General features: G+C 45.2%; 1 protein-coding gene across 1 annotated transcript in view; it reads right to left on the bottom strand.

Moving 5' to 3' along the window:
* Positions 1-14,430, bottom strand: part of aldh1l2 (aldehyde dehydrogenase 1 family, member L2) — a 54,251-nt gene extending 39,821 nt beyond the window's left edge. The window contains exons 1-3 of the mRNA XM_080518659.1: positions 14,279-14,430; positions 13,413-13,557; positions 1,487-1,721 (exon numbers count right to left, since the gene is read on the bottom strand). Of these exons, the coding sequence (XP_080374785.1) occupies positions 1,487-1,721; positions 13,413-13,557; positions 14,279-14,326 (428 nt within the window). The 5' untranslated portion in view covers positions 14,327-14,430. The remainder of the gene's footprint in view (positions 1-1,486; positions 1,722-13,412; positions 13,558-14,278) is intronic.
* Between the last annotated feature and the right edge of the window lie 453 nt (positions 14,431-14,883).

Below are 14,883 nucleotides of genomic sequence, written 5' to 3'. Positions count from 1 at the left end.
ACGTCTCAACCTGGCCTACCAGGAAGCCCTGACCACCTTGGAATGCATGTTTGTTGACAGTGCGGAGCGTAACGTCAAGCACAGACTACATCAGCTCTGCAAGAGAATACAAATATCAGAATATTCTGCAGGTGGTTGAAGCAGACAAAGGAAACCTCAAATGTGAGGAAGAGAAAGAAATCAAGTTTAAAGATAGGGATACGCGTTTATTATTCATCATTGTTGGTTTCCTATAGGAGTGTGTATGTCAACACATGGTAATAACATACCTTTTAGTGTTTCCTGCCACAGAGTGCCTTGTGATGAAGAACTGTTATGTTTTTGAGTTTTGATAAACTCAACATAGGTTACAAGTCTGCTAACAAACATTAAAGATTTGTAGTTTCAAGATCTGGGTGTTGATAGTTGTAGATTTGTTCATTTCTAGTTACATAATGTGGTGAGCTTTTTTGTTTCAGACTCTAAGTTAATGAAATACAATTTAGGATTGAGGACCATATGCTTATTCAACGTTCCTGCGGTCCCCAAAGAAAAAACACTTTTGCCATATCTCAAACTAATAATGATAGAGACATGTTTATATTCAACCACCATGGATACTGCAGGGTTTTATTCAGTATTTTTGCCTTTATTTAAGAAAAACTGATTTTTTTTCAGCCATAAGCCGCTACTTTCAGAGGCTCGGGGGGCCAGGAAACATCAACGGAATGTTAGGAAATTTCTCACACAAGTTTACTTTGAAAAATTGATACTTGGTACAGATTGATTTCGGAAAATTTTGCAAAAAGTGGGGCAAATGATGCACCTAATAACCTTTAAATTGACACTTCAAAATGTCTTTGTCATGTCACAGTGTATATAATGAAATAGTCTATATTTGACCAAATTGAACAGTACTGAAAATGATTACAATTTCAACATAGTCAATTTTAATGAAACATTCTGGTGCAAAATACAATGAAATGTGCAAAACAACCCTGTATCCTTTAAAACCTCCTGGGAGTCTCTTGGTTGTTTTTGGCCCACAGCCAGGTCTCTGCGGTTAAAGGAAAGTCAAACTAACAGAGGAGCTTCACAGAGCAGCACTGCGCTTTTTGTTTTTTTAACTTTCAGTGACAAACCATCGACAAAGCTCTGAAGGTGAAGTAAACGGCGCCGCAACATGGCGAGTGGCACAGAAATCGTGCGACACAACGAATTCATAATGAAATGAGTTGCCAACACTTTTAATAATGGAATTTTATCGACTCGTTGCCGCGGCCCTACATGTGACCTATCAGTACTGCGCCACTCGTGTTCGGCTCATCAGTCTCTGCTTTTACGATTTTTGTGAAGGATTGAGGCAACCAGGGAACAAACGGTTCCAAATGCCATCAGGGTGATTCCAGCTGGAGTTTGACGACCATCCAAACAAAGTTGAGAACAAACTGAAGATTGTGTTTGTGTCACTGGACGTTACTGAAGTCACGGACGACTGGACGCTCACCAGTTAATGGCCGAAGCTCCTCGGTGCAGGGGCAGGATGGAGGGGTGGTAGATGATGGAGCCGTGCTTGGGGTGGTCAATGACGTTCATGGGGATGAACTGAGAACAGAAGGGCATGACGTTGAGCTCCGCACCCACCGCCTTGTAGGCGTCCACCACCTCCGGGATGGGCTTCCCTTTCACCCTCCATCGTGGGAACTTGAACACCGGCGTCCCGTCTTTCTCCGCTGCCGTCGCTGGCGGGAGAAAAGACAGCTTCAGTCCACTCACCTGAGACGCAGCACGTCCTACAAACTGAATTCCTCCGGAAACTCTGGTATGAAAGGAGACTCTGTATGATCCAGTCTGTTAATAGATCTTTGTTTAGTACTTGCCAATGTTTAAGAAGAAACGAGAGTATTTTAGCCTTTCGTCACTGGGTAGAGGCTGGTTCCACTCCAGGACTGTTCAAACCTTCACAGCTTTGGACAGGACGCACAGTGAGGACAGGACAGAGGGCACAACATCTCCCTCTCTTGGGGCCGGAACGACCACACTGGAGTTTCTCTTTGAGACAACTTCAAGGATTAACCCTGGGTTTTTATGGGGTTATATTTGTGCCAAAATTCTGAGCGAGCGATGGGAAAATTTGAGCGCAAAAAAATTAATTGTGCAAGCACGCTAATAACATTTTGAGGAAATATTTAAATTGCGCAAAGACAAACTTGAGATTGCGCTCAAAAATCATTTCTGCGCTCAGATTCTTCCTCTGCGTGCTCAACCTCTCTCTCTCTCTCTCTCTCTCTCTCTCTCGCTCAACCTCTCTCTCTCTCTCTCTCTCTCGCTCAACCTCTCTCCCTCTCTCTCTCTCGCTCAACCTCTCTCCCTCTCTCTCTCTCGCTCAACCTCTCTCCCTCTCTCTCGCGCTCAACCTCTCTCTCTCGCGCTCAACCTCTCTCTCTCGCGCTCAACCTCTCTCTCTCGCGCTCAACCTCTCTCTCTCGCGCTCAACCTCTCTCTCTCGCGCTCAACCTCTCTCTCTCGCGCTCAACCTCTCTCTCTCGCGCTCAACCTCTCTCTCTCGCGCTCAACCTCTCTCTCTCGCGCTCAACCTCTCTCTCTCGCGCTCAACCTCTCTCTCTCGCGCTCAACCTCTCTCTCTCTCGCGCTCAACCTCTCTCTCTCTCTCTCTCGCGCTCAACCTCTCTCTCTCGCGCTCAACCTCTCTCTCTCTCGCGCTCAACCTCTCTCTCTCTCGCGCTCAACCTCTCTCTCGCGCTCAACCTCTCTCTCTCTCGCGCTCAACCTCTCTCTCTCTCGCGCTCAACCTCTCTCTCTCTCGCGCTCAACCTCTCTCTCTCTCGCGCTCAACCTCTCTCTCTCTCGCGCTCAACCTCTCTCTCTCTCGCGCTCAACCTCTCTCTCTCTCTCACTCGCTCAAATCTCTCCACCTCCGCTCAAGTCCTGCTGTGCGCTCGCTCAAAATGTGCAAAGCCCAAATGTGACAGACACGGTTGTCCACCAATCACAGAAATTTGGGGCGGGTGTTGAACTCTGATTGGTTACTTCAGTTTCTGGAAGTGCCTCATAACCAACAAAGAAGAAAAAGAAGAAGAAGAGGGAAAAACAAACTGCGGGGGAAAACATGTTGTAATCCAGGATCATTATCTTTAGTTTTCCTTATTTCTGTTTTCCTTCGCAGTTTGTTTTTCCCTCTTCTTCTTCGTTGGTTATGAGGCACTTCCAGAAACCGAAGTAACCAATCAGAATTCAACACCCGCCCCAAATTTCTGTGATTGGTGGACAACCGTGTCTGTCACATTTGGGCTTTGCACATTTTGAGCGAGCGCACAGCAGGACTTGAGCGGAGGTGGAGAGATTTGAGCGAGCGAGCGAGAGAGAGAGAGGTTGAGCGCGAGAGAGAGAGGTTGAGCGCGAGAGAGAGAGAGAGGTTGAGCACGCAGAGGAAGAATCTGAGCGCAGAAATTATTTTTGAGCGCGCAATCTCAAGTTTGTCTTTGCGCAATTTAAATATTTCCTCAAAATGTTATTAGTGTGCTGCACAATAAAAAAATTTGCGCTCAAATTTTCCCATCGCTCGCTCAGAATTTTGGCACAAATATAACCCCATAGGTTTTCTGGACGCTGACGCTCATTCACTTCTGACCGGGTTAGCTCATCCTGGCAACTTGCACAGGATGTCTGACCTGCTCCAGAGCAAGTGGGTGTTTCTATAAATAAACACATGTACACGTGTGTAGCATTTTATTTATTTGAGGATTGATGTAAACATTGTGTTAATCTACTCAGTAGGATATTAACAGAGGTCGATTTCAAATATTGTTACTGGTTTAAATTACTACTGAATATTTTTTATTAAAAACTGGGGCACAATTGGAATATATACATACAAGCCTTTTCTGAAAGATGTTTTTATTGTTTGGATTGCACCTAAATCAATTCAGATTTTACCCAGATTTATCATTTCTACCCATTTGCTGCAATCTTAAATTAGACGTCAAGTCAATGAGTAAATTATTCAAACTTGTGCGTCTATTCATGCAGCAGTCATTCCTTTTACAGTACGGGGACTTTTTTTTATATACTTTATTTTTAAGAACATTTGTAGACAGAGAAAAATCCACATACATTTGGTCATCCATTTGATGACACGAGGAAAAAGTACAAGGGCAAACAAGTCAGTTTGTACGTAAATGACACAAACATTACATTTCAAGGGTACATACACGATCCATGTTTCCCAGCTGACAAATGTACTCGTCTTCTGGATCAATGCAAAAGTAATTCTCTCCATATTCTCAATATTAGCCATAATATTCTCCCAGTCAGTGTGTTGGAGGGTTACGTTCTAACCACTTAGGAGCCGCTGATATTAGCTTCAGTAGGTATTGATCCCAATTTGGAAGGTCAGCGGCAATGTTGCCCAGGTAGATCGTTGGAAAAGAACAATCAATCACCCCACTGAAAATATTATTAATGGCATGTGCAACCTCATCCCAGTACGGTTGAATTTGCGGGCAATCCCAAGACATGTGAAAGTTGGCCTGCCTACCGCTCTCCACATTTCCTCCAACACAGACCCCCTCCAGTCAGAGAACCCTGCACACATTTGATTATTGGGGTCATAAAGCACCTTATCAGATTGCGCCAACAGAAATCCCTCCAGAGGCCTGAACTGGTGGAGGTTTCCTGGACAGAACACATGTTCAGCCAAACCTCCTGACATGGCGAGGCCAGACTCATCCATTTCTACATTTCTTTACCTTTGTACACGTCTACAAACATGTCAGCCAGGCTAGTCTCAGGTTTCTGCACTGATTTAATTTCCTTGTTAAAATGGTCCCTGACCTTGCCCAGACCATATTCTAAAGAAAGTATTTCAAAGCTGTCTATTTCTCCTTTTGATAAAATAGTGCAGAAGGAAGTAATACCAGCACGACTCCAAACCTTGAACCTCCCATCTTCCTCGGCGCAGGACGGAACGGAGCCTTGCGGCAAAGCGTAACTGGAGCCAAATCTGGTGCAAGTTTCCACTGCAGAAAGTAGGTTCAAGAGTAGGCGGGGCTTAGAGCTGCGCAGATATGTGACGTTACAACAGTCGTCTCAGCCTGGCGGCAGATCTGGTCGCGGCTGACCGCAGCACAGGACCGTGCTGGCGCGCTGCACCGGGACACGGGTTGCCCTTAGCTCTCTGCTCAAACGCAGGAGCAGCCACTTCGGCTTTGATCGCACAAACCTCAGACGAGATGCAAAGACCGATTTGACACGGCGCGCCGGCAGCGCGACCGGCAGCACAGGCGCTATGCTGGAAACAGAAAGCTCCGACACGATGCAGAGTCCCGAGCCCCGGTCTCCCCCCGCCTCACATCCGCTCTTTCACAACCAACACGAAAGTTGAGCAGCAAAGAAAAACAAAACAACCAGTGCAACACTGACCATGCCAACAACAGAGGATTCCTACAGCCGACATATTGAAATATTGTGTAGTAAACCACTGACCAATCAGCTCCTCAAACTCAGACCTGTTCCATGGTCCTGGTACCCCGACGGAGAGGGAGTGGAAAGGCCTTTGGAGTGGTTGTTTCCGGAAAACAACATTCTTGCGGTGGAAACCTGAGCCGTAACGGACTCTACCGGTCCATTCCCCCACTTTTAGTTTGGTGGAGACGGGGCTGAAGTCTGGGTCAGAGCAGAGCCACCTCAGCCGTCATGGCCGTCTTTCGAGTACTGGTGATTTACACTCCTTGAACCAGATTGTGAGAGTCACCTTTGTCCATTGATTTAAGCTGTTGATGTGTTTTTTATAGAGTCTTACTGCCCATCACAGATTGAAGTTGTCCATCTAATTGAGAAAGTTCGAAACCCTTCCACCTTGCAACACATCCAGGGTTACAGCAACATGCTTGGGGTCTGAATTGTGCCGCCTTGTAATCATCTAATAAACAAGGGAGTGATCGACCCCCTTTGTCCTTGTTCAATTGGAGTTTTGAATTGAATCCTTGGTTTTTTTTTACCCCCCCCCCCCACAACTCTGGTAAAGATTGGAATAAGTGTAAGAGTCAGGGAAGGACATTCATTTTTATGATACCTATCCTGTTATAGATACCTAAGGGAAGCTGGGACCACCTGCCTAAATCTGATTTAATACTTTTATGTATGGGGCCATAATGAATATCAAATATTTTTGAAGTCTTTAGGTAATCGAATCCATACATTGGCTTTTGTACTTTTGCTTAGTCAATGGCTTCTGCACATCGTACAACAACAGCTTGAACTTCTCCAGTTGTTATCATTTTTATATGTAATAGAGAATACTAGAGAACGGATGATGAGTTTTAGACCAAAAATGTATTGTAGTAAACATTAACGGTATTATCCAGTGACCAGGGTACAGCAATGAAAAGACAAAACCAATACATGACAGAGTCCAGTCATGCAGAGCACAAACTGACAAAATGTGTATCCAGTTTGTCGTCACTTGAACGTTCATGAATTGTGCTTCAATACTAGTTTTCTAAATATTTTAATGTTGTCATTTCAGGGGTGTGATGGAGGGACGGCTTCAGGAACTTGCTCACCTACATTGCAGTAGGGAAGCGCCGATCCACATTTTGCAACGGCTTTGCAAATATCCACGTTGATGTTTGCTTTGCGGTGTTTTGAGCGTAAAACATGTTCAAACAGCAGACATGCCATGAAAAGTTGGTCAGCTGCAACGCTAACTTCCCTCGCAGGGCAGCCGGCAGGGAACAGTAAAGAGACGAGGCTTCATGGATCTGAAATTTGATGGTTTGGGGAAGGTGTCCATTGATTTTAATTCTTGCATTTGGGGATGTGTAAAGGGTTTGAATACATCTTGTGAAATTGTCATTAAAGCCAAATCTTCTTGGCACAACAACCAGGTATTCCCAGCATCTAACCTGATTACCATGGCTTCCCTCTTGTCCAACAATGATATTGTCATTATTGTACACCACTGATATTGTCCTGTGCCCGTCTGGTGGGGTGGGGGGGGGGGGGGGGGGGGGCAGAGTAGTGGCACCTCCAGCCTGTGGTCGTTTTTTTTTTTTTTTGGTGTGGGGTCCCTGATTTTAAACATTGCCCTTTCTGCTTGTTCCTTCCTTATCCTCTATACCCTGATTTTCTGGGCTCGTGGACCATGTTCATAGAATTTCTGTTTTGCAAATTTGGCTTTTTTTCCCCTAAATCCTCTTCGTAAATTGTATTTACTTTTTAACCTTGTTTATTTGATTTATTATGGATGGCTTCTTCCCTTCACTGTGCTCCTTTTCTTAAGTCTTTAACAGTTCTAATAATTCAGACAGATTTTTCTCTCTCATTCTTTCTTTGTGATGCAAAGGCTCTGAGTTTACACCTGATCACTGCTTTTGATCAGGTGTCCTTGCTAGATGTTCTTCAGGTCTGCAGCTGCATCCCCTGCAGAACTGTTCATAACTGTCCCGAGTCGAAGAATTTGAAATTTAATTCCTTTACCTCGGAGCATCCTCCTGCCTTCCTTTTAGCGAGTGTCTCAGCTGGGCAGTCGTGGTCAAAGTAAATCTTACTCTATCTGATAATCTCCTTTTCAGGATCAGGCCTAATAAAAATCACTCAACACTCCCCACACCACAAGAAAACCAGGCATGACGTTTGCAAATATCTGACAATTGGGCCTGTGCTCCGGATGCTGGCGAGGGGGGGTATTAATCTGACCAAGCTTTAAAGAGGTCCCACAGTGCCTTAACCACAACTCCCCCCCCCCCCCCCATATAAAATGTAGCCAACAAGCCTCAATTCCAAAGAAACTAAAAACCCATTCCCGACGAACTTTCTCCATACGATCACGTGATTCTCGCGTGAACGCCGATGATGGCGTGGGAAAAGGATTGATATAGGCATGTGAAGACTGCAGCTGCCATCGTCTTCCTGATTCCTGTTCCACATTCTGGTCAGTGACGCTGCGTCTTACCTGGAAAACCTGCATTCTGATTGGAGAGCATCGTGTAATTCCTCGGGAATTCCTCGAATTACGTAGTCATGGAAACTCCTTGTCGTCCGCCATTTTGAATTATTCAATTCCGTCGACATTCAAATAGTCACCAGAACGTTTTAAAAACTCACTCGAATTCAACACATAAAATCAACTTCAACTAAAACAACGTATTTTGGATTATTTTGACCTTCTAATCCCGAAGTTTCATAATTTTTTTATGATTCAGAAAAAAAGTTTGCTGAGCAGGAAGAGGAGGAGGGACGAGGACAGGATTTGATTTGTTAATATAATAAAAATACGTGAACCATTTACAATGTTATAAAAAAAAAAATGTATATGGATAAAAAGTGACTAATACAATAAATAAGGTGTGGCAGTATGGTAGTAGGGTGTGACAGCTCCAGTCTTAATACTATCACATTTATTTCAGACCAACACAGCAAAAAGGGTATCGCCCTTGACTGGTTTCGGTCATACCTAACCGACAGAAGTTTCTGTGTAAAACTCCACAACTTTGTGTCCTCAACAGCTCCTCTTCCACATGGGGTCCCTCAGGGCTCAATCCTTGGCCCTCTTCTATTCGCACTGTATCTACTCCCCCTTGGTTCCGTTTTTAGAAAACACAGGGTCTCATTTCATTTGTATGCCGATGATTGCCAGGTCTATTTTGCTTTGGCACAAAACCATTCCCACTCTGTCCAGCCACTCCTAGACTGTCTTAACGATATTAAAGCCTGGCTCTCCTCTAGTTTTCTCAGTCTTAATGAAAGCAAGACCGAAGTGATGATATTCCGACCAAGTTGCTGTACTCCCCCCAACATTGACCTTGGCTCTTTGTCTCTAAATCTCAAGGATTGTGTCACCAACCTGGGGGTCAAGTTCGACCCTGATTTTAAATTTGAGAAGCAGATCTGTTCTGTAGTACAAAAAAGTTTTTATCAACTACGCCAAATTGCTAAATTGAGGCCTATTTTATCAAGGCCTGACCTGGAGAAACTAATCCATGCTTTCATCACCACTCGTCTGGACTACTGCAACTCCCTGTATGTAGGCATTAGCCAGGCCTCCCTTTCTCCACTGCAGCTTGTGCAGAACTCTGCTAACACAGACTCCTAGGCGTGAGCACATCTCCCCCATCCTGGCCTCCCTCCACTGGCTCCCTGTGCACCACAGAATTCATTTTAAGCTTTTGTTATTTGTTTTTAAATGTTTTAACAATCTGGCTCCCCAGTATCTCTCAGACCTGCTTCAGCCTTACTGCCCACCAAGATCCCTGAGAAACTCTGGAATGAGCTGCCTATCAACATCAGGCAGGCTTCCTCGCTCCCTGTTTTCAAATCCCTTTTAAAAACACACTTTTATTCTTTGGCTTTTAGTACACCTTGACTTATTTTCATCTTGTTTGATATCATATAACTTGTAGTAAGCTTGTTTGTTTGTTTGTTTTACATGTTTTATGCCTTGTCTCTTCTGTGCTTTTGAATTAACTTTTGAATTATTTTATTTATTTTATTTGATGTACAGCACTTTGGTTACCTTTTGGTTTTTTAAATGTGCTTTATAAATAAAGATTGAAAAGCCCAGAAGTCAGCCTCAAATAAACTCAGAGAGTTAATTCAACTCCGAGAGTTAATTCAACTCTGGGCTTTTTACTGTGAAGAACAAAGTTAAAATATAGATTATTATTGCTGCAGATTGAAGAGTATAAAGAGATTCGCCTTCCCTGAAAGATTCATAGAGATATTTTGATTATTAAAGAATTTGCAAGTGTTTTTATGTAAAAAATTATGTTGGTTGAATTCATACATTACACATTTCCATTAAACTTTGGGCAAGTCAAAAGTTGTAAAAAAAAACAAAACCACATTTCTTCATTTTCCCCTTAACCGAGTACCGAACAGTGACTTCTGTAGCGAGGTACGTACCGAACCGTGATCATCGTGTACCGTTACACCCCCAATGTTGTGGTTCATATTCTGGGAGAGCAAACGTACGCACAATTCATTCTGAACAACGCTTTTAAAAGTTCTAGAGGAAGTCCCAAAAAAAAGTGAGAATATGTCCCATTGCACTGAGCCACGCCTGCAGTTCCTGTGAATCAGAAGCCAGAGCCACTTTGGCAGCTGCAGCAGTTTGACCTTGATAAGCTTGAACTCCAGTCAGATCCAGGCCGACCTGCTGAATCTGGAATCCCACGGTCACAACAAGATAAACGGATGGTTGCGCAACGCAGCGGAAAGGCCGGCTCCACTACGTTTCTCACTCTGAAACACGGACACGCGGTCATAAACCGGTCAAGAGGCTTTTGCCAGCACGTTGATGCCGCTTCCTGGAAAGACTGCGTCACACCAAAGCGCACCGGCCCCTCGGCAGACTTTTCACCTGGGAGCTGCTTGTGTGGGCCACAAGGGGCCCCTCCAACACAGACAATGGAGCCACCCATCCCGCAGCTAATGCCAAATAAACGCTGCTCTTTGTCCAGCACTGTGGAGTCAACATGCATTTGTTACAGCGCCACAAGTTAAAGATCACCACAACTTCAGATTACCGTGAGCTCAATGAAAGGCTCATCAGAAAAGGACAATGCTCATTTTGGTCGCAATTATGAAAAAGGAAATCCTGAGAAGCACAATTCCGGCGTTGGCAATAGGCCAACAACGCTCGAATAATTAGGATTAAAAGGACCATTGCTATTAATTAAATCCAAGTGAGGTTCCACCCGCCGTTTCTTAAGCCCTCAAACGTCATAAAAACACACGATGCAGATGAATTGCTCATAATATAAATGCCTATCATTTTATTTAGTAAATCATTTATTATTATTTTTCACTCCCAAGGTACCCCAGATGCAATCCTTTCGACATTCTGGAAATAAAGCCTCATCACCGAGTGCTTTGAACGAGGTTTTTGTTCTTGACTTGTTTCCAAGTCCGTTTTTCCAACAGGGTTGATCTGAAATGATGAGGTGAATGGCCACGTCTGGCTTGACTGCAGGAACATGCATTTATGGAAAGCACATCTACTGGTGCCGTCACAGTGAGGACTAAATATTCCAACAAAAAACATGCTCACACGGAGCCTCAAAACTACAGAAGAGCAGTGAGGAAGCTGTCTGGCACGTTTGTGTTGCTGTAAAGTGAAATAGAGTGATCAGAGTGCTGTCCAGTATATTTTCCAATGAATGAATATTCTTTAATCTCATGAAGTTACACATTAATAGAGTTAGCGATTTACTGCCAAACTTCCTTCCCGACTTGTGCTGCAGCAACAGTGTGGCTTTTGGCCTGGATGATGTGTTGGAACGCTTCATATTCTCAGAGAATAATTGCTCCTCCATTAGGCCTGCAGGATTTCTCCACGTCAGTGCTTCAGGCGAGGGCTGGGCGATGCGTCCTCAAATCTACATCAGCACGTCTTGATCAGTTCACCTCCAGCACCAGAAGAGGACCACAACTACTCCACTGCACTAAAAATGTTCGTCCACTAGATGTAGTAGTGGTCTCCATAGTACGACTCCACTCTACTACACTACTTATTACCACTTTAAAGGACTGTAAAAGTACAAAGGAAGCACTTTTAGTTGAGCTGTGTTTGAGAGCTGATGAGGTCAGATGACGATGACCATTTCCTTCAATGGCTTCTAAAGCCGTTGACTTCAGCCCCCCAGCAGCCGCTACAACCAGGTTGTGAACCTCCTCCATCACCTCCATTACAGACTGGATGGGTGGAGCCACGTCTCTGACGCAGTACAGTGTCTTAAAGGGACAGGCTTTTTTTTTTTAAACACTGAATATACCAATGTGGACAAAATGACGTTGGTGATTTTTGGATATTTCAGTATCAGTCAATTCGCGGTGTATTGCCCAGGCCTAATCCAGATGCTACAAACCCCTTGTATATGAACACGCGCCAATCAAGACGGAAAAACCCTGGGTTGAATTACCAAGTTGATAACCTGCTTGGTAGAAATGCTCGTCAGGGTCCCTCATGTCTGGCTAAGTTAAACCAGGTGACAGATGCACTGCCAGTTTGTTGAGCCCAGTCTCTGTGTGAGTTGGGTTTTGAAATAAGTGCATCCTAGAATGTTTGGCTCTTTGGTTTGTTTGTAAACTGTAGAACTGACTTGAGTATAAAGAGCCTGACTTGACGGTCAGTCAAAACGGGATTGAGGGAGATTAAATTAATAAGTACAGTACCTTCTGCCTGCAGTTCAGAAAAACACCGTCCACAAAGGGTTAATATGTATTAGAAGTCCTTGCCAACACGTTCAGCAGACCAAAGAATTTCTTCACTCCATTCAAGTGTTCATGGACTTTGAGAATGAGGTTGTGGCCAAGTAATTGGTGAGGGCACCGCTTTAGAAGAGAGGAAGAGAGGCTCCTATAACGGACATGGCGTCGATGTGTAACGAGAGGAGAGACGGCAGACCAGTGGCCATCGGGGATCCCTGTTGCCAGAAAGTACGGTTTCTGGAAACCATCAGGGCAAGTCAGTTACGCATGTGGTAACTACATTAAATAGCAGAGATTTTAAGAAGGCAGGACTCCGATAATCCTTCAACGGCAGAGCGTTGATGCCTTTAGTCCCAGGTAACGGTGCCTCCTGACAGTTCACCAAGCGGACGTGACTGCTGAGACAGACAGGACAACAGATCAGCAGTGGACACGTTGACAAGGCTTTCAGCACCGCGGTCCCGCCTGGTCGTCTGTGCAGAGGAATGTCAGTGTTCTCCCATTGGCATTAGAAACAAGTTTGAAGGATTTTTATCAATCCCCTTGAGTAAATGTCTTTACTGAATTGTCTCACAGGTGGGCAGTCAGAGTGGGAGCTGGTGGGAGTCGAGGGTCTTGCGGCGCAGGTGTTTTTAATGCTTGTAGCGTATTGTTCACAACTAGCACGTGTGCATGATTTCATTTGAAAAAGAAACCAACTGGTGGCCTGGCATGCCAACTTCACAGTTTTCCAGCCATTGTCACATCCTTGTAAACACAGTTTTCAAAACTGTTCCGTATAAACGCAAAACCTTTCTGAAACAAAAATGCAAAAACGATACGAAAATGTTTTCACTTTAAAAGCCATGTAAACGAGGCCTAAACGTAAGCAAAAGTCCCTTTGCAAGAGCTTTGGCCTCAATTTTTAACAACCATTTAACCATGCATTATTATTTCATTGCTAGTTAAGAACCAATGCATAAGTTACCAAAGTTGTCACTTTCCTAATAAAGAGGTTAAAAGCCCCCAAAGCCAAAATCCACAAGAATCCGCTTGAAAACATTGAGTAATTCCCCCAACATGGCCCACCTTCAGTCCCTTCAGGGGCCACCACTGGGCCAAACCCACCAGTGTGTTTGGGGAGGTGCTGGACAGCCTCACTGCGGGGCCACAACGTTGGGAGTTGACAGTGTAGAAATGAGGAGGTGACGGAGGAGACTCACCCAGGGGGTCGGCCTTGCCGTCCTTGTCGGGGACCGTGAACACGCCCACCACCTTGTGGCCCTGCTTCCTCAAGTTGCTGTAGACTTCCTGCCCAAACAGGCTCTGCCCAATGATAGCCAGTTTGAGCTTATTGTGGTAGTAATGCTGCAATGAAACAAGGCATCAGCTTTAACCAAGGGATTCCTACGGGATACGTTTAGACGGTGGATGTCCTGTTTAACTGCTAAATAAACTGGTCAACACTAATATTAGTACTTCTCTGAAGCATAGTCACGGCTCTAAATGTTGTCCCAGTGCTGTGAAAGAATCAAGAATATACCGAATAGATCACTACAAATGCAAAGACTGACCGCTTCATTATCTTACAATGTCACACGTCAGTACATATAAAAAGACCATAAACATAAACAACGTTTCAGGGCGTGCTTACACTGCCTGTGGGTTTATCACGGTCATCTATGTCCAGCCCTGGTCAACTGCACTGTCCCCACATGTCCCCCCCCCCCGTCCTGCAGCAGCACATGTGTGAAGCTGGTCCACCCAGAGGACCAGCAGGTCCAGCAGGTCCTGCAGGACCTCCACTGCACATGCAGCCCGGCAGGGCAGGAGCAGCTGATGCAACTCTTCCAGGTCTTGGATAGCAGAGGCCGGCGCAAGCAGAGCGCACAGCCGGGGCTGAGGCGTGCATGGCGGCCAGCAACGTGGCAGCCTGCGGGGACACGGTGCGGGAGGACGCGTGTGCCGGCACAACTCCCTGAGCCGGGTCCTTCCCTGGCACGCTCGGAAGGGCGCAAAACGACCACCCCAGGGTGATTACAGTGTGTGTGTGTGTGTGTGTGGGGGGGGGGGGGGGGGGGGTACTCACGGAGCTGGTGGAGAACCTCCGGAACACTTGCCCTGCAGTCCACAACATGATGGAGGCGCTCGGTGTGGTCAGAAGCCGGCTGAGGGGACGAGGACTCCGGACTGGACCTGGAGGAACCGCTGCTGTCCGGCACACCTGCACCGGGACTGAGCGTCAGTGCGGACGGGCGTCGTGCTCGTCACAGCTCGGCTTTATGCGTGACGTCCTGTGGCGGCTCGCCGGGGGCGCGCACGCAGCCCTTCCTCCGCTGCGCGTTCACGCATGGGAACTATTCTCTGGTGAAGCAGCAGTCAGTTTATTTATTAACTTTTTAATAAATAGCCTGAACAAGCCTGGTCTAGTGAAATCATGTCAACACAACGTTCAGGTTTTTACTTCTTCGTAACGACGATGTGAATGTTGTTTTGTTTTTTTCACGTGTACAAAAAGATAAGGAAGTCAGTATATGATGTATATGATATTATGTATATACAAAGAGAAGATGGATAAAAGACATGGCACCTAAGACTTGTTTGAGATATTTTAGGCTATTTTATTCTCTCCTTGATAATATGTACATATGACTATATATAATAATTGCAATTTTATTATCACCACAATTAACA

Source organism: Blennius ocellaris (genome assembly GCF_963422515.1).
Source record: "Blennius ocellaris genome assembly, chromosome: 22".
Lineage (NCBI taxonomy): Eukaryota > Metazoa > Chordata > Actinopteri > Blenniiformes > Blenniidae > Blennius > Blennius ocellaris.
Note: the sequence above shows the minus strand (reverse complement) of the source record. Positions and strands in the feature narration are given on the sequence as shown.